General features: G+C 46.1%; 1 protein-coding gene across 1 annotated transcript in view; it reads left to right on the forward strand.

The window, feature by feature from the left end:
- Positions 1 to 22,532, forward strand: part of LOC137346802 (2-(3-amino-3-carboxypropyl)histidine synthase subunit 1-like) — a 252,585-nt gene that overhangs the window by 128,439 nt on the left and 101,614 nt on the right. The window contains exon 4 of the mRNA XM_068010675.1: positions 21,340 to 21,496. Coding sequence (XP_067866776.1) covers positions 21,340 to 21,496 — 157 coding nt within the window. The remainder of the gene's footprint in view (positions 1 to 21,339; positions 21,497 to 22,532) is intronic.

Below are 22,532 nucleotides of genomic sequence, written 5' to 3' on the forward strand. Positions count from 1 at the left end.
CCTCGTTCTGTCAAGCAGTCGGCCCCGAGATAGATCACGTGATAGGGAAGAGAAAGAGCTTGCATTTATGTTGCCGCCTTTCACGACCTGAGGACTTCCCGAAGTGCCTTACAGCAAATGAAATACTTTGTAAAGCATAGCCACTGTTGTGATGTAGGAAACGAGGCAGGCCAATTTGTGCACCGCAAGATCCCACAAACATCAATTTTAATAATGACCGGATATTTGTTAGCAAGTGATGTTTGCTGAGGGATAAATATTGGCTAGGACACTAGAGAAGTCCCCTGGTCATCTTCAAAATAGTGCCAGAAAGCAGGCAAGCGGAGCCTCGGTTTAATATCTCATCAAAGACAGTGCATCACTCCTCGGTTCTGCACTGGGAGTGTCAGCCTAGGTTTGTGTGCTGGAGTAGGTCTTAACCCACAACCTTCTGACTCAGAGGCCAGAGTGCTACCCACTGAGCCACTGCTGACACCATGACAATATGTGCCTCTTGGGCTATTCTACATTAGCAGCAGTAACAAAACGATTGCAGCAGCTAAGCAACATGGGGAGATAGGTGCAGCGGTGCCGGTAGGGGGGGGGAGGGGTGGGGTGCAGTGAGGCTTTGCTACAAATAAACTATACACAAATCCTCCAATCAATCACCTCACACTCTTAATGAAACCTGCTGCACAGATGATTCATTTCCCTGTTTACCACAATGTGTGTAGAATTGATTGTAATTTATTTCTCGGTGGTAATTAAAGTGGCTCAGCCCCCTTGTTTTGCTGAATGTGTAGCTCTGGTTCACCCCATACTAATTTTGCCCTGGATAAATTGCAATTCAATTACTTTCCTTGTTGGCAATATTGTGTTTCACAGTCGGGATGATTGGGCTGTCGTACGCTCCCAGCTCAAGCTGGGTACCTGTGATTTCCTGCAATTTTTTTTTTTATTCATTCATGGGATGTGGGCGTCGCTGGCCAGGCCAGCATTTATTGCCCATCCCTAATTGCCCTTGAAAAGGTGTTGGTGAGCTGCCTTCTTGAACTGCTGCAGTCCATGTGGGGTAGGTACACCCACAGTGCTGTTAGGAAGGGAGTTCCAGGATTTTGACGCAGCAACAGTGAAGGAACGGCGATATAGTTCCAAATCAGGATGGTGTGTGACTTGGAGGGGAACTTGCAGATGGGGTGTTCCCATGCATTTGCTGCCCTTGTCCTTCTAGTTGGTAGAGGTCGTGGATTTGGAAGGTGCTGTCGAAGGAACCTTGGTGCGTTGCTGCAGTGCATCTTGTAGATGGTACACACTGCTGCCACTGTACGTCGGTGGTTGAGGGAGTGAATGTTGTAGATGGGGTGCCAATCAAGCGGGATGCTTTGTCCTGGATGATGTCAAGCTTCTTGAGTGTTGTTGGAGCTGCACCCATCCAGGCAAGTGGAGAATATTCCATCACACTCCTGACTTGTGCCTTCTAGATGGTGGACAGGCTTTGGGGACTTAGGAGGTGAGTTACTCACCGCAGGATTCCAAGCCTCTGACCTGCTCTTGTAGCCATGGTATTTATATGGCTACTCCAGTTCAGTTTCTGGTCAATGGTAGTCCCTAGGATGTTGATTGTGGGGGATTCAGCAATGGTAATGCCATTGAATGTCAAGGGGAGATGGTTAGATTCTGTCTTGTTGGAGATGGTCATTGCCTGGCACTTGTGTGGCACAAATGTTACTTGCCACTTATCAGCCCAAGCCTGGATATTGTCCATGTCTTGCTGCATTTTGACACTGACTGCTTCAGTATCTGAGAAGTCGCGAATGGTGCTGAACATTGTGCAATCATCAGCGAACATCCCCACTTCTGACCTTATGATTGAAGGAAGGTCATTGATGAAGCAGCTGAAGATGGTTGGACCTAGGACACTACCCTGAGGAACTCCTGCAGTGATGTCCTGGAGCTCAGATGATTGACCTCCAACAACCACAACCATCTTCCTTTGCACCAGGTATGTCTCCAACCAGCGGAGGGTTTGCTCCTCACTGAATTTGCTTCTTGTGTATCCTCTCCACTGTGCTTCACTCCCCAGTTTTCCTGCCTGCCCTTCTGACGGTTTTTGTTTTAATTCGTTCATGGGATGTGAGCATCACTGGCAAGGCCAGCATTTGTTGCCCATCTGTAATTATCCTTGAGTAGGTGGTCTTGAACAGCTGCAGTCCTTATGGTGTGGGTACACCCACAGTGCTGTTGGGAAGGGAGCTCCAGGATTTTGACCCAGTGACAGTGAAGGAACGGCGATATAGTTCTATGTCAGAATGGTGTGTGGCTTGGAGGGGAACTTGCAGGTGGTGGTGTTCCCATGCGTCTGCTGCCCTTGGCCTTCTAGGTGGTAGAGGTCGCGGATTTGGAAGGTGCTGTCTAAGGAGCCTTGGTGCGTTGCTGCAGTGCATGTTGCAGATAGTACACACTGTTGCCAGTGTGCACCAGTGGTGGAGGGAGTGAATGTTTAAGACGGTGGATGAGGTGACAATCAAGAGGGCTGTTTTTTCCTGGATGGTGTCAAGCTTCTTTCGTGTTGTTGGAGCTGCACTCATCCTGGCAAGTGGAGAGTATTCCATCACAGTCCTGAAGTGCCTTCTAGATGGTGGACAGGCTTTAGGGAGTCAGGAGGTGAGTTACTCGCCACAGAATTCCCAGATTCTGACCTGCTGTTGTGTCCACAGTATTTATATGGCTGCTCCAGTCCAGTTCAGTTTCTGATCAATGGTGTTGTTTCCCTTCTGGACCAGCGTTGTTTATCCACTGCCCGCACTCCAGTGCCTGGCCACGTATGGCCATTCTTAATGGGTGATCCCTAGATATGTTTGTCACAACTATTTGTTGACTTCACAGCCAAACCCGACCAACCTCTCTCTCCTCTTTTAAGACACTCCTTAAAACCTACCTCTTTGACTAAGCTTCTAGTCACCTATCCCAATATCTCCTTCTTTGGCTTGGTGTCAGTTTTTATCTGATTAAGCTTCTGTGAAGCGCTTTGGGACATTTTGCTACATTAAAGGAGCTATATAAATGCAAGCTATTGTTGTTGATGGCAGTTTATCTTCACCTCAAACTGCTTCCTCAAATCCACTCTGTTAAGTTGCTTGTGTTTAAAACCACCCTGGCCTCGCCCCTCCCTATCTTTATAATCTCCTCTCGCCATTCAGCCCTCTGAGATCTCTGCATTAACCCAACTCTGGCATCTTACACATCCCTGAATTCCTTTGCTCCACCATTGGTGGCCGCATCTTCAGTGCCTGGGCCCTAACCTCTGGAATTCCCTCCCTAAACCTCACCGCCTCTCTACCTCTCTCTCCTCCTTTAAGACGCTCCAAGGAGAAAACGGTGGCATAGCGGTACTGTCACTGGACTAGTAATCAAGAGGCTCAGGCTAATACTCTGGGGCCATGGGTTCAAATCCCAACACGGAAGCTGGTGAAGTTTACGTTCAATTAATTAATAAAAATCTGGAATTGAAAGCTGGTCAGTAATGGTGCCATGAAGCTAGCATTGATTGTCATAAAAAACAATCTAGTTCACTGATGCCCATTAGGGAAGGAAATCTGCCGTCCTTACCTGGTTTTGCCTACATGTGATTCCAGACCCACAGCAATGTGGTTTAACTGCTTTCTGAAATGGTCTAGCAAGACACTCAGTCAAGGGCAGTTAGGGATGGATAACAAATGATGGCCTAGCCAGCAAAGCCCATGAAAGAATTTAAAAAACAACCTCTTTGACCAAGCTTTTGGTCATCTGCCCAATATCTCCTCCTTTGTCCGTGTCAATTTTTGTCTGATTACACTCCTGTGAAACACCTTGGGACGTTTTACTACATTTAAAGGTGCTATATAAATGCAAATTGCTGTTGTTCTTGTTTATATTTACCTCAAACTGTCTCATCAAATTCACTCTATTAACTTGTTTCATTCTTCTGTTCTTTTCTGGTCCCACGGCCTGCAGCAGTCCTGCATCAGGGAACGGTAGAGGGCACAAAGCCACAGTCAGTGGCGAGAAACCTGCATCTCGATGCACAACCAGTGAAGCCAAATACTAGTTAGAATTCTGTCTTCCAGTGCTGTCTAGGTCACATCATCTGAATGTGACCTAAATCATGGCACCTCCGAATTGAGTAATGGGAGAAAGCTGGGTCAGAGTAAATAATCTCGTTGACAGAAAAATCGAAGGGAATGGGAGGGGAATGGTCAATACTTTGAAGAAGAGACAAAGAAAGGGAATCAAGAGGTTAACAATGCGAGTTCAAGAGTAAGTTGGGAAAAGTTGCAACTGAACCTAGAGTTTATTTTAACTAACTATATGTATTTATTCTGGGGATGGGGAACACTGTCAAAGCAGTATTTGTTGCCTGTCGCCAGTTGGCCCTGACATGGTGAGCTGCTGCAGTCTGTGTGGGAATGATGTTAGATCGGGAAATTCAGGATTTTGACCCAGCAACGATGAAAAAAAGAGTGACGTAAAGAAAGACTTGAATTTATATAGCGCCTTTCACAACCTCAGGATGTCCCATGGTGCTTCACAGCCAATGAAGTACTTGTGTAGTGTAATCACTGTTGTAATGTAGGAAGTACATATATAGACTTGCTGCAAGTTTCTGCCTGTAACACTTTCTCTGTCACATTTCATTCAGTAGCAAGTCAGTTGTTCCAAAACAACATATCTTCTAACATTATGGCCGGAATTTTACGCCCTCCCCACCCCCCAAAGAGTGGGGGTGGGGGGTGTGCATAAAATGGAGCAGGAGGCTTGGAGGGCCCTTCCCGACCCGCTCCCACCTCCGCCGCCATTTTACAAGGGGCAGCAGCAACCAGCCCGCCCACCCTAGGCCAATCAAAGCTCTTTAGTGGCAAGTTAATGGCCACATAGGGCCTCCGCCCACCGCCACAGAGATTTTACCCTTGGCCGGTCAGGCAGCCCAGACGAAGGCAGGTGGATTTCTGACAGCCTGGAGGGGGGGCCTCCTGGTCAGGCACCCTGTGCCCGATGGAGGGCCGCCCTCTATGCCCCAACCATCCCCAACGCCCATATCCCCCAATCGTCCCCCCTTGCCTCACCGGGGCCAGACCAATCGGGACCATCCTTCCTCTTCTTCTGGAAACTGGGTTGCAGCCCCAACTGTGGCCACCGCTCCCAGTGGCGCTGCTGGGACTAAGAGCTGGCGGCCCGCTGATTGGCCAGCAGCTCCATTTGGCAGGACTTCCTGCCACAGTGGGGTGGAAGTCCCGCCTAAGCCCAATTAAAGGCCTGGGGACCGTAAAATCCGGACTGGGTCACCAGGACTGGCAGGGGCGGGACCTCCACCAACTTTTCGGACGGTGAACAGCTCCCACCCGGCAAGGGAAAAATTCCAGTCTACATATCTTCTATATTTTAATAAGAAATTGTGTATAACACATCCATCACACTCCAGACATAAGTTATCGCAGATTCAAAGCAAACTTAAAATAAAACAAAGCTAGTCCTTGAACTGAAACCTGAAATTTTCAAGCTCTTTGCATTCTAGAAAAGTTCCCAACACTGCAACAATTAAACTCTGATTGACCTGAGCCTATGTTTACTTGACAGTTAAACTTTGTGGCCTTAAAAGGGACACAGATTCGCCTTAGCAGCAGAATAATACATTGTGCGTTACTTGGTACATCACTTCTGTCCTTAGAAAACACCGTATCATCGGAATCACTGTGAGCAATGTCATGGGCGATCTCCCAGTGGTGAATGAAGCTTCTGCACTGGATTCGATGGTGTTGCATGTCTGCATTTTGTTCTATTAGTCTATCCACACTGAGGTAACTCACTCAAGCTGCTCCATTACTTTTGTAACTAATAACCCACTGTGATAAACTTTGCAGAAAGCCCTCTTTCTCCCACCTTCCAAAATAATTCCTCGATTGTTGAACTTTACTGAATCTACACGGAGGCCAGAGTCACATGGGTAGGGTAGCAAAGGTCATGGGGCGTGCTCAGAGGTTACAAGAGAAGGGTGAGCCACAGCCAGTCCTGCTCAGTTTTATTTTTGGTAAATTATACAAATCAAAAAAAATGACGCTTTTATACTTTAAAGGAAATTAGTTTTGCCTCTGAAAAGCCATTTGTTGAGAGTTAATTGGAAAAAAAGGAACATCAGTGTTTCATCATTTTGCTGGTGTTTTAATGACTCTCTTCAGTGTTAATATTTTATTGTGATTAAAGTTTCTTAAACACTTTTAGTTTCCATCAAAGGGAGAACAAGTTAATGTGCGTGGCAGCTACATTTGAACATGTTTAGGATTTTATTTTCTTGCTTCATGAGTACACAAGGACAATGTGAAGTTGGTGTGGCTGTGAGTTTAGTAATTCCTGCAGTCTTGCAGTTAATCAGCCTAGTTAAAATTAGCTCAGTTAGTGCTAGCCTCACAGTTGCCAAGTTCAGTTAGTATTAACCAGATTAATGTTGGTCTCCCAGTTACCAGTTAGTGTTACAGTTACTGAATCCAATCAGTAATAATGCAGATTCCTGTTAGTCTCTCAGTTAGTATTAATCCTGCAGTCGGCTCAATATAGTTCGTATTTTTTCTTTTTTTTAATTCATTCATGGGATGTGGGTGTCGCTAGCTAGGCCAGCATTTATTGCCCATCCCTAATTGCCGTTGAGAAGCTGCCTTCTTGAACCGCTGCAGTCCATGTGGGGTTGGTACACCCACAGTGTTTTTAGGAAGGGAATTCCAGGATTTTGACCCAGCAACAGTGAAGGAACAGCGATATAGTTCCAAGTCAGGATGGTGTGACTTGGAGGGGAACTTTCAGGTTGTGGTGTTCCCATGCATCTGCTGCCCTTGTCCTTCCAGAGGTCATGGGTTTGGAAGGTGCTGTCGAAGGAGCTTTGGTGAGTTGCTGCAGTACATCTTGTAGATGGTACACACTGCTGCCACTGTGTGCCGATGGTGGAGGGAGTGAATGTTGAAGGTGATGGATGGGATGCCAGTCAAGTGGGCTGCTTTGTCCTGGATAATGTCAAGCTTCTTGAGTGTTGTTGGAGCTGCACCCATCCAGGCAAGTGGAGAGTATTCCATCACACTCCTGACTTGTGCCTTTCAGATGGTGGACAGGCTTTGGGGAGTCAGGAGTGAGTTACTCGCCACAGGATTCCTAGCCTCTGACCTGCTCTTGTAGCCATGGTATTTATATGGCTACTCCGGTTCAGTTTCTGGTCAATGGGAACCCCAGGATGCTGATAGTGGGGGATTCAGTGATGGTAATGCCATTGAATGTCATGGGGAGATAGTTAAATTCTCTCATGTTGGAGATGGTCATTGTCTGACACTTGTGTGGTGCCGGATATTGTCCAGGTCTTGCTGCATATGGACATGGGCTGCTTCAGTATCTGTCGAGTCGCGAATGGTGCTGAACATTGTGCAATCATTGGCGAACATTCACACTTCTGACCTTACGATTGAAGGAAGGTCATTGATGAAGCAGCTGAAGATGGTTGGACCTAGGACACTACCCTGAGGAACTTCTGTAGTAATGTCCTGGAGCTGAGATGATTGACCTCCAACAACTACAACCATCTTCCTTTGCGCTAGGTATGACTCCAACCAGCGGAGAGTTTTCCCCCTGATTCCCAATGACTCCAGTTTTGCTAGGGCTCCTTGATGCCAAACTCAGTCAAATGCTGCCTTGATGTCAAGGGCAGTCACTCTCACCTCACCTTGACATTAGGCTGTAGTCAGCTCAGTACAGTTAGCATTAACCCTGTAATTGCTCAGTATGGTTCGTATTAATCCATTCAGTTCTTACGTTCCTCTTTCCATTGAATGCTGCACTTGCAAATAAATGATAGAGTTGATTGGCCAATTAAGTGGTTTTTTAAGGGTACTGGAAGGAGTGATTGTTGGTTAGCAAGCCTTTCTCTCTTCAAGTACTACTGTAAGACCATTAAGATCACCTGTAGCAATGAAACAGGCAGCTTGGGCCTCAGGTTAGCATGAGGTCTGAAGGACAGCGCCTGTGAAATTGCACACTCCCTCAGTACTGTGCTGAGGTGTCCACCTAAATCATGTGCTTAATTGGGGTTTGAATCTATCCCTGTGTTGGCCCTTGGTTTGGTGATAGACCCCTGGTGTCCTGCTGGATTAAAATGGGTGGATATTCTCTGGAGTTCAGACGAATGAGAGGTAATCTCATTGAAACGTATAAAATTCATTCGGGAGCTTGACAGAGTAGATACTGAGAGGCTGTTTCCCCCTGGCTGGAGAGTCTGAAACCAGGAGCACAGTCTCAGGATAAGGGGTCGGCCATTTAGGACTGAGATGAGGAGAAGTTTCTTCACTCAGAGGGTTGTGAATCTTTGGCATTCTCTACCCCAGAGGGCTGTGGAAGCTCAGTCAGAGAGTATATTCAAAACAGAAATCAATGGGTTTCTGGGCACTAAGGGAATCAAGGGATATGGGGTTAGGGCGGGAAATTGAGTTAATGTAGAAATTCAGCCATAATTTTATTGAATGGCGGAGCAGGCTCAAGAGGCTGTATGGCCTACTGCTTCTCCTATATCTTATGACTCTTGAGCTAATCTTTCCACACTGCAGCTGGTCAGTTGCAAGACTGGATTCTTCCAGGTCTGGAACATCACCACTCTGTGCTCCTGCCTCTCCCTACCACTGCTAAAACTCTAATGCACCTCTGGGATTGGCTTCAACTCAGTCCAGCACTCTCGTCCCCAGCTTTCCCCGCTGCTATCCTTCTCAGCACTCGTATCCTCTGATGTACAAAGTCCCACGCACCCGACACCATCCCAGTCCCTGACAAGGTCCACTGGCTCCTTCTGCTCAAGCAAATCAAATTGAAGATCCTTGCCATCACCTGCAAAATCCCTTCCTGGCCTTACTCCACCCTTTCAGGTAATTGGCAAAAGGAGGAGGGAGGGGAGGCAAGGAGAATTTGTTTTTACACAGTGAGTTGTTCCGATCTGGAATGCGCTGCCTGAAAGGGTGGTGGAAGCACATTCAATAGTAACTTTCAAAAGGGAGTTGGATAAATACTTGGAAAGGAAAAATTTGCAGTCTATGGGGAAGAGCGGCCGGGGGGGTGGGAAGTGGGACTAATTGGATAGCTCTTTCAAAGAGCCGTCACAGGGACGATGGGCTAAATGGACTCCTTCAATGTTGTAAGATTCTTTGATCTTCTGTAACCTGTGAGCTTCCTCTGACACCAGATTATTGTGCGTTTCCCGGACCACTCGAATTCTCCACTCAAACCACTTTGCTTTGCTGCCTAGCTTCCTGCCTTCAAATGTATCCAAAAAACCCCTCCTGTCTATGGTCTTCCACCTTTTCCACCCTCTTCTTTTTCTTCTCTACCTTTTCCTTCCTCGTTAAGAGCTCTGAGCATTTCTGTTAGGCAAGGTACCCTGAATAATCGCAAGCTGTTGCTCTTAAAGGGAATCCACAATCATGTGACTTTCTGCAAGACCTTTGCCGGAAAGAATCATTTTCTTCCCAAGCTCTGAGCCATCACTGACTAAATTGCTGTTACTCCCCGGATTCATCAGGACGGACAAAGCTAGCTTCAAAGTCATCAGCATTTAAATATTAATCAGACACAGAGGGGCTGCAATCTTTGGTGATATTCACTGAGAGCTATATAGTTCAATAGTGCACGGCGCAGTAGAACACAGCGCAATAGAGGACAGCAAAGTACAATAGAACACAGTGCAATAAAGGACAGCACAGTAGAAGACAGCATAGTGCAGTGCAGTGGAGCACAGTGCATCGCAATGTAACAAAGCACCCACTTATGGAGGTCACTAAGTCGAAAGCTTGGACATCCCTCCCGTACATCAACATGTAATCTTATAGAATACAGCACGGGCACAATTCAGTGCAGTACAATTTATGCAGTGCCATCCAAACTGCAGTGCATGACAACCATTGTTGAAGGGAGAGTGTATGTTTGTTTGAATTGCCGTATAATTGAAATGGTATTGTGAGAGAAATGTACATGCTCACTGACCTTTCTTTGTACCATGATTTATGTTTTAAAGCTACCTTGGACTATAGATAGGGTCCTTTTGAGTGCTCCATTATAGAAAGTGCATTAAAGCCATAGAGAGCTAACTGTGTAGATTCACCAGGATAGTACCAGCGATGAAAACTAGTTTTATGACAAGGGAATTGAGGTATTGAATATATTTTTTAAGGGATTTTGTTTTAAAGGGTTTTTTAAATTCTGAAGGGTTTTTGTAGAGTGATTAGGAAGAGACTATTTATTCTGGTTGAGAGGGGTTAGGAAACGTTTCTTTAAACAGTCTCTATTTTAGAACCATTGCATTGCCACAGGAATTGGCTGTAGCAGAAACCATTACATCCTTTAAGGGAAAATTGAATAAATGTAGGGCGGTAGGGAGAGAGCTCAGCAGTGGGAATTGTTTGGAATTGTTCTAGCAAAGAGCCAGCATATACCTGATGGGCCGAATGGCCTACTTTGTGGCACCTGGGGTGAAAATACTTTGAGGGGGACTCAATCCAGTGGAATCATGAATGCTGTCCACAGCACCCTATCCTATTTCAAAAAATCTCCCAAGAGTTACGGTAACATCTACAGTGAAGAGCCATGAAGGATTTAGATAGAGTAAATAGAGAGAAACTGCACTGGCTAAAGGTTTGATAACCAGAGGGCACAGATTTAAGGTGATTGGCAAAAGAACCAGAGGCGATTTGAGGAAAAACCTTTTACCCTAAGAAAGGTATGGGAAAGGAATGGGTATTGGGACTAACTGGATTGCTCTTCAAAAGAGCGAGCACAGACACAATGGGCAGAATGGCCTTCTGTGCTGTACGATGCAGAGAACAGTAAGGAGGGTTGTCTGGAGGGATGGAATTGATGAAATGAAAACCAACAGGGTTATACATTGAGAGTGGGTGACTGGGATAGAGGGGGGAAGAGAGAGAGAGAGGGAAAGAAAGAGTGGGCACGTTTGTGATAGCCAGTTCACACACAGCAAACTCCCACCAACAGCAAATGTAAATTCTATAACCAATTTGAAAGTACCTTCTTTGAAAGGTGTTCCTTCAGGTCCAAATATGAACTGCGTTTATAATGACCAGATCATCTGTTTGGTGACATGATAAACAACATTCCCTTTAATTTCCCTGTGGTTTGTGCAGCCCATTTGTTGCACTGCGTGGTCCCTTTGAGACTGCTGTGCGGCCGCACATGTGTACATCTTAAAGGGACTGCTGCTTGTGCGCCTCTTATTTGTCCCCTGCATGGCATATTCCCAGTTGCCACGTGTACTCGCAGTTGGTCATACAGTATTTACAGCCATTCGGCCCAACCAGTCCATGCCAGTGTTGGATGGGAGATAAATATTAGCCAGGGTACCTTGGAGAACTCCATTGCTGTTCTTCAAAATAATGCCACCTGATAGGGCAGAAGGGGCCTCGGTTTAACTTCACACTCGACAGAAGGCACCCTCAACAGTGCAGCGCTCCCGCAGTACTGCAGTCAGCACTGATTTTTGTGCTTAGGTCTCTAGGGTTGGGCTTGAACTCAGAGGCATGAGAGCTGCAAACTGAGCCACGGCTGAGAGGGAGAGTGAGAGAAAACCAAAGAGAGGAAAATAGAGAGACTTAGAGAAGGGAAGACATAGAGAGGAACAGACAAAAGAGAGACTGGGTGAGCAGGAGAGACTGATGTAAGGAGAGAAACAGAGAAAGAAATACAGAGACTGAGAAAGACAAAGCATGAAAGAGGGGAAGATTGAAATAGAGGGAGAAAAATAGGCAGTGGGAGAGAGATTGAGTGACAGACGTAGAGAGACTGGGAGAGATGGAGAATGAGGTCAGGAGAGAGAAATAGAGACTAAAGAGAGCAAGAGAGATGGTGAGACTGAGTGAGACAAAACGTGAAAGGGAGAGATTGAGATAGGAGAAAAAGAGAGAGCGCGACTGAGCAAGCGGCTGTGTCCTGAAGACCTATTAACAGCCCATTAATAGCTTTTAGTGATATCAAAGTTGTGAGCATGAAATGGAAAGACAGGATATGTGTCCTCTCGGGGGATCTGTGCAGCTCTTGCTGCACCGCTAATTTTAATGCATTGGGCCTATTACTGAAGTGTTACTTTCTGCTTAATGAGGTAGGGCAGTCTTGACAGCTGTAAACATCATGTTTCTTTGGCCATTTAGCAAAATATTTTTTAAAACGGCATTGACTTAAATCTTTGTTAAAACATTCTTTCTCTCCTACTGATTCTGAATGGCAGTTTGATGCAGTCCAGCTGTCATCCAGTCTTTGGCTACTCTTCACATGTAAGTCTGGATAATGGCAACAGGGCTAGTGGGACAGTGGGGGAAATCACAGCTGAGCTCGCTCTTGCTCCTTAGGTGTGAAGTTTCAGATGGCTGTTCGGTCACAGGAGGCATTTTAAAAAATTCCCTCATGGGATGTGGGCGTCGCTGGCAAAGCCAGCATTTATTGCCCATCCCTAATTGCCCTTGAGAAGGTGGTGGTGAGCTGCCTTCTTGAACCACATCAGTCCATGTGGGTTAGGTACACCCACAGTGCTGTTAGGGAGGGAGTTCCAGGATTTTGACCCAGCGACAGTGAAGGAACGTTGATATAGTTCCAAGTCAGGATGGTGTGTGCCTTGGAGGGGAACTTGCAGGTGGTGGTGTTCCCATGCATCTGCTGCTCATGTCTTTCCAGTTGGTAGAGGTCACGGGTTTGGAAGGTGCTGTCGAAGGAGGCTTGGTGAGTTGCTGCAGCACATGTCGTAGATGGTACACACTGCTGCCACTGTGCATCGCTGGTGGAGGGAGTGAATGCTGAAGGTAGTGAGTGGGGTGGCAGTCAAGCGGGCTGCTTTGTCCTGGATGGTGTTGAGCTTCTTGAGTGTTGTTGGAGGTGCATTCATTCATCCAGGCAAGTGGAGAGTATTCCATCACACCCCTGACTTGTGCCTTGTAGATGGTGGGCAGGCTTTGAGGAAACAGGAGGTGGGTTACTCACCACAAGATTCTGCTGCTCTCAGCACATCCTCTTTTCCAGCAGGGAGTCACTGCGCAGTGATCAGACTGCAAACTTATCCATCACCGTGCAGAAAGAAATTTGCACACAGCAAGATCCCACAAACAGCAACACGAGAATGACCAGCTAATTGTTTTTGTTGATGTTGTTTGATGGATAAATGGTGGTCAGGATACCGGGAACTTGGGGAACCACTCCCCTGCTGTTCTTCGAAATAGTACCGTGGGAACTTTTACATCCACCTGAGAGGGCAGGCGGGGCATCTGTTTTACGTCTCATGCTAAAGACAGCACCTCCAACAGTGCAGCACTCCCTCAGTACTCTACTGGGTAATGTCAACCTGGATTATGGGCTGAAGTGCCTGGAATGAGACTTGAACCCATAGCTCTGTCTGTCATGAGATAACCATAGAAGCGTTGCTGCCACCAAAATGTCACTATTACTGGCCCCCAGGAATTAATACAACTTATATCTGTGTAATAGTACAACCTAAAGAGCAGGCCACTCTTCCCCCACATCAGTGAGCTGCCCTGCTTGACTTAAACAAGAAAATTCTTTGTCACATTTCTAACCTCTTGGGCCCTATTTTGACTCTAAGTGAATGGGTTTTGAGTGAGTTAAAAATTAGTCTCAGCTAAAGCTTTCTCTTTAAAAAAATCTGATAGACCATAAGTGAAACCTTGTTCTCCTTTATCCCTGTCTCCACGGGGAATTGGGGCGTGATTCCCGACCTCCTCCTCTTTTTAGGGGTTGGCCAATGTTAATCAAGTCTGCAATTGTGCCCATCTGCCTTTGAAGCTCAATTAAGAGATTCTTCCAACCCCTTGCTGTGGTGTAAGAATCTCAGAATCGTTTCAGCACAGAAGGAGGCCATTCGGCCCATCGTGTCCACACTGACTCTCTGAAAGAGCAACTCCCTCAGTTCCATGCCCCTGCCTTCTCCCCGTAACCCTGCACACTCTTCCTTTCCATATAACAGTCTAATTCCCTTTTGAATGCTTCAGTTGAACCTGCCTCCACCACCTTCTCAGGCAGCGCATTCCAGACCTTTTCACTGCGTGAAAAAGTTTTTCTTCATGTCACTATTGCTTCTTTTGCCAATTACTTTAAGTCTGTGCCCTCTCGTTCTCGATGCTTTCACGAGTGTGATCAGTTTTTCTCTATCTATTCTGTCCAGACCCCTCATGATTTTGAATACCTCTATCAAATCACCTCTTAGCCTTCTTTTCTCCAAGGAAAACAGTCCAAACTTCTCCAATCTATCTTCATAACTGAAATTCCTCATCCCTGGAACCATTCTTGTGAATCTTTTCTCTACTCTCTCCAATGCCCTCACGTCTTTCCTAAAGTGCGGTGCCCAGAACTGGACGCAATACTCCAGCTGAGGCCGAACTTGCGCCTTATATAAGTTCAACATCTGCTGGGATCCCCTCAGAGAACGGCTGCCCCTGTTGTTCCAGATCATCATTAATAGCAGTTTCAATGTTTTGGGTTCAATACACAAACTTCCAAATGCCTCCTGCCTTAAGCCTTTTTTTAAACCTGTGCAGATTCACTTTGCTTCAAACTGAACACTCTTGTCCAAATCAATTCTGTGGGAAAATGGTCAAAAAATATCTCTAAACAAGAGGAGTCGTTTAAGTTCTTTCTGTTTAGTTGCTTCACCATTGGCAGCTATGCCTTTGAAAAGGAAAAAGAAAGACTTACATTTATATAGCGCTTTTTATGAACACCGGACGTCTCAAAGTGTTTTACAGCCAATGGAGTACTTTTGCTACTGTTGTCATTTCGGAAACGTGGCAGCCAATTTACACACAGCAAGCTCCCACAAACAGCAATGTGATAATGGCCAGATAATCTGTTTTTGTGGTGTTGATTGAGGGATAAATATTGCCGTGGGATCTTTTACATCCACCCAAGCAGACAGATGGGGACTTGGTTTAACATCACATCCAAAAGATGGCACTTCCGACAGTCCAGCACTCCCTGTTCGGCTACCCAGGCCCTAAACTCTGGAATTCCCTCCATAAACTTCTCTGCCTCTCTCTCCTCCTTTAAGACGCTCCTTAAAATCCACCTCTTTGAACTAATGTCTCCTTATGTGGCCCAGTGTCAAGTTTTGTTTGGTAATGCTCCTGTGAAGCGTCTTGGGGCATTTTACAATGTTGAAGGAGCTATATAGATGCAAGTTGTTGTCTGCTATTGGAAATCGCCAATATTCAAATGCTGGCTGCCCATATTTACACAGATATAATGTGATGGCATCAGGATTTTTTTCAAAAAATATAGTTTATTCATAAAAATTGTAAAAGTACATTACATAACAGTTCAACTTTGACATTGCATAAAGTGCAATACAGATCAATTTCTTTCAGTACAGTACGTGGCACTCTGAGGTACCTCACAACACTTACAATTGCAGGTTATATTTACAATGTACATTTACATTTCATGTCAAACATTCTCTGGCGCATACAGCCCGAGGGGTTTAACAATGTTTCCAGATCCTCAGCATACTATGGTGGGAGGGTCTCAGACTGTGGTCTTTCCCCATTGAACCTTTGCAGTAGCTGCCCCAGACTTTAATGCATCCCTCAGCACGTAGTCCTGAGCTTTGGATTGTGCCAGTCTGCAACTTGATTGTGGACAGCTCCTTGCACTGGAAGACCAGCAAGTTTAGGGAAGACCAAAGAGCGTCTTTGACCTAGCTAATGGTCGTCCAACAGCAGTTGATGTTTATCTCGGTATGCATCCCTGGGAGCAGCCCATAGAGCACACAGTCCTGTGTTACTGAGCTGCTCATGTTGAACCTCGACATCTATTTCCAGACCTTTTCTAAAGATACATTCCAGAGGAGATGGGTCACGGTCTTTTCCCCATCATCTGTGATGGCATCAGGATGAGGCAGCTGAGGTTGCCTACACAGTGGAGCGTGGCAGAGGGAGAGGGAGGCAAACAGCCTGACTCTCTCTCCATTAGCTGCACAGAAATGTAAGGGCAAATTTTTCAAGCCCCTGCTCCCAGCACAGAGCCTCCTTCAGCGGGAGCACGGATTGGAGAGCTGGATACTGAGGTCAGGAGGGCTAATTTTTTGCAGTGCTCTGGAATTTCCTGGGTGATTTGTTCTGGCAGGTAGACTGGGTGCAGAAAGTTAGCACTCCCGATTCACAACACTCCCGATTCACAACACTCCCGATTCACAGCACTCCCGATTCACAACACTCCCGCATTTCCCCGCAGTGCAATCTTACAATGTAACTGTACGGTAAAGCTGTTCACAAGCAGAGTGTTAAGCTGGGTGTTTATTCCATAAATCTGAGGCTGTTTGAGGGTGTGAGGTGAAAGATAAGAAAATTCCTTTTGGATTTCTAAAAGTTAAAAATAAATCTGAGCTTCCTCTAATCCGTGTAAAAAGCTAGCTGAGATAATAGGGAGTGAATTGGCCTTTGGATATTATCTACACTGTTATCATCACTGTCAGTGAAAGTGCTCAGCTGGGAATTAACATTATAGCATTTTCTCTGTTTGCAGTGTGTGTGTGTGTGTGTGTGTGTCTGTGTGTGTGTGTGTGTGTGTGTGTGTTGCCAACTTTAGTTTGACATATTCCTGGAGATTCTGTCACATGATCTTTCACCTCCAACCTGGTGTCACAGCCTAGATCCCTCATCTATAATATTTTCAAAACTAATAAACTAAATCATGCATACAGAGTGAGAAAAAGAACACAATTTTTACATCCCCATGATATTTTCTCTCGGGTTGCTCACAGCAGCGGGCAGGAGCTTAATCTTTCATTAAGTACTTTTGAAGTGTAGTCTCTATTGTAGAAAATGTGGCAGCCAATTTTACACAGCAAGATCCCACAAACAGCAATGAAATAAATGACCAGATCATTTGTATAAGGTTTTGGTTGAGGGATAAATATTGGCCCAGGACATAGGGATGAACTTCCCTGCTCTTCTTCAAAATAGTGCTGGTTGATCTTTTGTGTCCACCTGAGAGGGCAGGTGGGGCCTCGGTTTAACATCTCATCCAAAAGGCAGCACCTCTGACAGTGCAGCCCTCCCTCAGTACCACTGAACCATGTCTGGCAAGCGGCAACAGTATGTATTATGGAGATAAAACACTCTTGTATATACCATTGACCAGAAACTGAACTGGAACAGCTACATAAATACCGTGGCTACAAGAGCAGATCAGAGGCTAGGAATCCTGCAGCAAGTAACTCACCTCCTGACTCCCCAAAGCCAGTCCACTATCTACAAGGCACAAGTCGGGAGTGCGATGGAATAATCTCCACTTGCCTGCTTTATCAGCACCCCATTCCCCACCTTCAACATTCACTCCATCCACCATCACTGCACAGTGGCAGCAGTGTGCAACATAAACATGATGCACTGCAGCAACTCACCAAAGCTCCTTCGACAGCACCTTCCAAACCCCGCAGCCTCTTCCACCTAGAAGGATAAGGACAGCAGGTGCACGGGAACACCACTACCTGCAAGTTCCCCTCACCACAGCTGGCTAAGAGAAGAAGGCTGGAAACTGGGGGGAAAGATCCCACTCAGCTGCACAACAATCAACACAAAACTGTGATATGATCTCCATTTGAGGAGGCAGCTGCTGGTTATAAACCCCTCGACCTTCTGTCTCAATGGTTTGTGACATTCCCTCAATCAGATTAAAACCTCTCTTAGCCAGCCTTCTGCCCTATATCCTAAATAAACATCTAAAACTTTGCTACCCGTATCCTGCCTCACTAAGTCCTGTTTGCCCATCACCTCTGTGTTCACTGATCTACACTGGTTCCCGGTCCGGCAACTTGTCGGCACAGTGGCGCAGTGGTTAGCACCGCAGCCTCACAGCTCCAGGGACCCGGGTTCAATTCTGGGTACTGCCTGTGTGGAGTTTGCAAGTTCTCCCTGTGTCTGCGTGGGTTTTCGCCGGGTGCTCCGGTTTCCTCCCACCGCCAAAGACTTGCAGGTGATAGGTAAATTGGCCTTTGTAAATCGCCCCTAGTGTAGGTAGGTGGTAGGGAATATGGGATTACTGTAGGGTTAGTATAAATGGGTGGTTCTTGGTCGGCACAGACTCGGTGGGCCGAAGGGCCTGTTTCAGTGCTGTATCGCTAAATAAAAAAATAAATAAAATTCTCATCCTTGTTTTCAAATCCCTCTGTGGCTTCGTGCCTCCCTATCTCTGTAATCTCCTCCAGCCCCACAATCCTCTGAGATTTCTGCGCTTCTCCAATTCTGGCCTCTTTTGCATCCCTGATTTACATCGTTCCACCATTGGAGGCTGTTCCTTGAGCTGCCTGGTCCTAAGCTCTGGAATAACGTCCCTAACTCTCTGTCTCTCTATCTCGCTCTCATCCTTTAAGACTCTTTAAAACCTACCTCTTTGACTAAGATTTTGGTTAGCTGTCCAAATATCTCCTTATGTGGCTCGATGTCAAATTTTGTTTGATCGCTTCTGTGAAGCGCCTTGGGACATCATACTACATTAAAGGAGCTATGTAAATACAAACCGTTGTTGTTGTAATCTCTCTGTGGAATCCACCAATACACCTATAACACATTCCCAGCCCTCTCTTATCCCGTGTTGCATGGTAGGATCTTCCTGTGCTGAGTGGAAGCCTGGCACATCGCCTCACAGGACAGGGCAACTGGTCGTCAGCCATACTGCCCAATGCAGGGTTTTCCTAAAACTCATTCTAAGATGTGAGAACCGTTGGCAAAGCCAGCATTTTATTGTCCAAATAGAAACATGCTGGAAATACTCACCAGGTCTGGCAGCATCTGTAGAGAGAGAGAAAAACAGAGTTAACGTTTCAAGTCGATGACCCTTCTTCAGAACTGGGAAAAGTTAGAATGTAATAGGTTTTAAGTGGGTCAAATGTGGGAGGGTGGAAAAAGAACAAAAGGGAAGGTCTGTGATAGGGGAGACATTAAATAACAAAAGAGTTGGTGGGACAGAGCCAAAAGGGGTAACAATGGGACAAGTAATGAGACAAATGATGTGTGCAGAGGAGGTGTGAATGGCAGAACACTAAACAGCTGCCGTCCGAAAACAAAACAGGAGAAAAACAAGATTAAGACAGAAACGTGCAAAGAAAACAAAATCTCGGCAGAGGTTACAATCTGAAATTTTTTAACTCAGTGTTGAGTCTGGAAGGCTGTAAAATGCCTAATCGAAAGATGAGATGCTGTTCCTCGAGCTTGCAATGGGCTTCATTGGACGGCAGTAGGTGAACAGAGAGGTCAGTACGAGAGCAAGGTGGAGAATTAAAATGGCAGGCCACCGGAAGCTCGGGGTCATGCTTGCAGACTGAACAGAGGCGTTCTGTAAAGTAGTCACCCGAGCTGCGATTGGTCTCCCCAGTGCAGCGGCGCCCGCATTGTGAGCAGTGAATACAGTATACTAAATTGAAGGAAGTAAAAGTAAATCCCTGCTTCACCTGGAAGGAGTGTTTGGGGCCTTGTACAGTGAAGAGGAAGGAGGTAAAAGGGCAGGTGTGGCATGTCCTGCAATTGCATGGGAAGGTGCTGTGGAGAAGTGGAGGGGGTGATTGAGGAATGGACCAGGGTGTCGCGGAGGGAACGGTCACTTCAGATTGCTGACAGGAGAGGGGAGGGGAAGATGTGTTTGGTGGTGGCATCACGCTGGAGGTGGCAGAAATGGCGGAGGATGATCTGTTGAATATGGAGGCTGGTGGAGTGAAAGTGAAGACGAGGGTAACCCTATCGCGGTTCTGGGAGGGTGGGGAAGGGGTGAGGGTAGAGGTACGGGAAATGGGTCAGACACGGTCAAGGCCCTGTCAACCACAGTGGGGGGAATCCTCGGTTGAGGAAAAAAAGACATATCAGAAGCACTGGTGTGATAAGTTGCATCATCAGAGCAGATATGACGGAGAAACGGCACAGTGGCGCAGTGGTTAGCACCGCAGCCTCACAGCTCCAGGGACCCGGGTTCGATTCTGGGTACTGCCTGTGTGGAGTTTGCAAGTTCTCCCTGTGTCTGCGTGGGTTTCCTCCGGGTGCTCCGGTTTCCTCCCACAAGCCAAAAGACTTGCAGGTTGGTAGGTAAATTGGCCATTATAAATTGTCACTAGTATAGGTAGGTGGTAGGGAAATATAGGGACAGGTGGGGATGTTTGGTAGGAATATGGGATTAGTGTAGGATTAGTATAAATGGGTGGTTGATGGTCGGCATAGACTCGGTGGGCCGAAGGGCCTGTTTCAGTGCTGTATCTCTAATCTAATCTAATCTAAAAACTGGGAGAATGGAATGGAATTCTTACAGGAGGCAAGGTGTGAGGATTTGTAGTCGTGGTGGCTGTGGGAGTCAGTGGGCTTATAATTAATATTTGTTGACAGCCTATCCCTGGAGATGGAGACAGAGAAGTCGAGGAAGGAAAGGGAAAAGTCAGAGATGAACTGTGTGAAGATGAGGGCAGGGTGGAAGTTGGAAGCAAAGTTGATGAAGTTTTCCAGTTCAGGGCGAGAGCAGGAAACAGCAGCAATAGAGTCATCAATGTACGGGGAAAAGAGGTGGGGGCGGGAGCCTGAATAGGACTGGAAAAAGAAATGTTCCGCAAATCCCGCAAAAAGGGTAGACATAGCTAGGCCTCATACGGGTGCCTGTAGCAACACCTTTTATTTGGAGGAAGTGAGATGAGTTAAAGCAGAAGTTGTTCAATGAGAGAACAAAGTTCAGTCAGGTGGAGGAGGGCAGGCGTGGATGGAAACTGGTTGGACCTCTGTTCAACGAAGGAACGGAGAGCCCTCAGACCATCCTGGTGGGGAATGGAGGTGTAGAGAGATTGGACGTCCATGGTCACTCTAGGTCCAGACCTGGTAAGTACTGAGGGAGTGCTACAGTGTTGGAGGTGTCTCCTTTTGGATGAGTCGTTAAACCGAGGCCACATCTGCCCTCTCAAATGGACGTAAAAGATCCCATGGCACTATTCGAAGAAGAGCAGGGGAGCTCTCCTGGCCAATATTTATCCCTCAATCAACATTATTAAAACTGATTATCTGGTCATTACGATTGTGGGAGCTTGCTGTCTGCAAATTGAATGCTACAATTCCTACGTGATGACAATGACTACTCCTCAGAAGTACTTCATTTCCTGTAAAGTGATTTGGGATGTCCTGGAGCCGCTACATAAATCCAAGTTCTTTCTTCACTCTGAGATAAGGAATGGAGAATAGCAGAGTATTGTGTCATTGAAAGCTCAAAGACCAGGCCACTGAAGTGGACCCTTTTGGCTCTTTCACTTCCTCATTAACATGTTCTCTGATGTTGCAGGTACGATCCTTACAGCAAAGTCCTCTCCCGTGAGTTCTACGATCACGAGGTGATGCAGGCAATCAGAAAGGACGCAATTGGGACGGCTGCAAAGGCAAAGATGTGGGGCCTGATTCTCGGAACACTTGGGCGGCAAGGATCCCCCAAGATCATGGAGGTACAAACAGCACTACGACAACTGTCGTTTGAAATGTGGGATTGCAGCCATTAACCTGGTAGTGTAGAAATTAAGATGCTCGCTGAACTATCCTTTGATTTTCAGGTCTCTGCAAACCTCATCAAATATAAAAATTGTGTTGAGTTTTGTCTATTGGGTATCCAGTTAGGCATTGGGTTCCATGTACTGGTTACATAAACTACGTTTTTATGTATATTTTTATATATTTTTAAAAATATATCTATGTATATAGATATCTATATATAAAATATACAAAGTTCAGGGGTGATTTGATTGCTTTTTTATAGAATTTTGAAAGTAATTGATAGGGTAGATAGAATTTTTTTCCTCACTGGTTTGGGGAGTCTAGGACAAGGGGACAACACCTTAAAAATCAGCGCCAGACCATTCAGGGGATTAGTTAAGAAGCACTTCTCCATGCAGAGTGGTAGGAGTGTGTAATTGTCTCCCACAAAAAGCAGTGAATGCTAGCTCAATTAATAATTTTAAGTCTGAGATCGATAGATTTCTGCTAGACAAGGATGTAAAAGGATACGGAGCCAAGGTGGGTGGATGGAATTAAGGCGCAGATCAACCATGATCTCGTTGAATGGGTGGAACAGCCTCAAGGGGCTGAATGGCCTCCTCCTGTTCCTACATTCCTAAAAATAGTTACAGGACATCCCAAGGAACAGTATTTCAGTCCATTTTGGCCAACAGTCAGCCTCACTGATCATGGCTGAATCCAGGAAACTGGAATCCTGCTGAACTTTGAGATCCAATATATATAGCCAGTATTCCTGGAGGCAGTTTGAAGTCCGAATATTCTGAATCTCGGCCCTTTGGGAGCAGGAGCATCTGTGCCTTCAGCAACATCAGGTTAACCATGAGTTATAGCCCATGTGACAGAGTCCAGCTTTCAAACAGTCTTCCATTGAAATTAAATGGCAGGCTGGAAATTGTAAAATAGAAAATCACTGTTCGTGTTTCACTGAGAAGTGATTAAAAAGTCGAAAAGGAGGCCATTTCCTCAATA

The sequence above is a fragment of the Heterodontus francisci genome, chromosome 30, assembly GCF_036365525.1.
Source record: "Heterodontus francisci isolate sHetFra1 chromosome 30, sHetFra1.hap1, whole genome shotgun sequence".
NCBI classification, from domain to species: Eukaryota; Metazoa; Chordata; class Chondrichthyes; order Heterodontiformes; family Heterodontidae; genus Heterodontus; species Heterodontus francisci.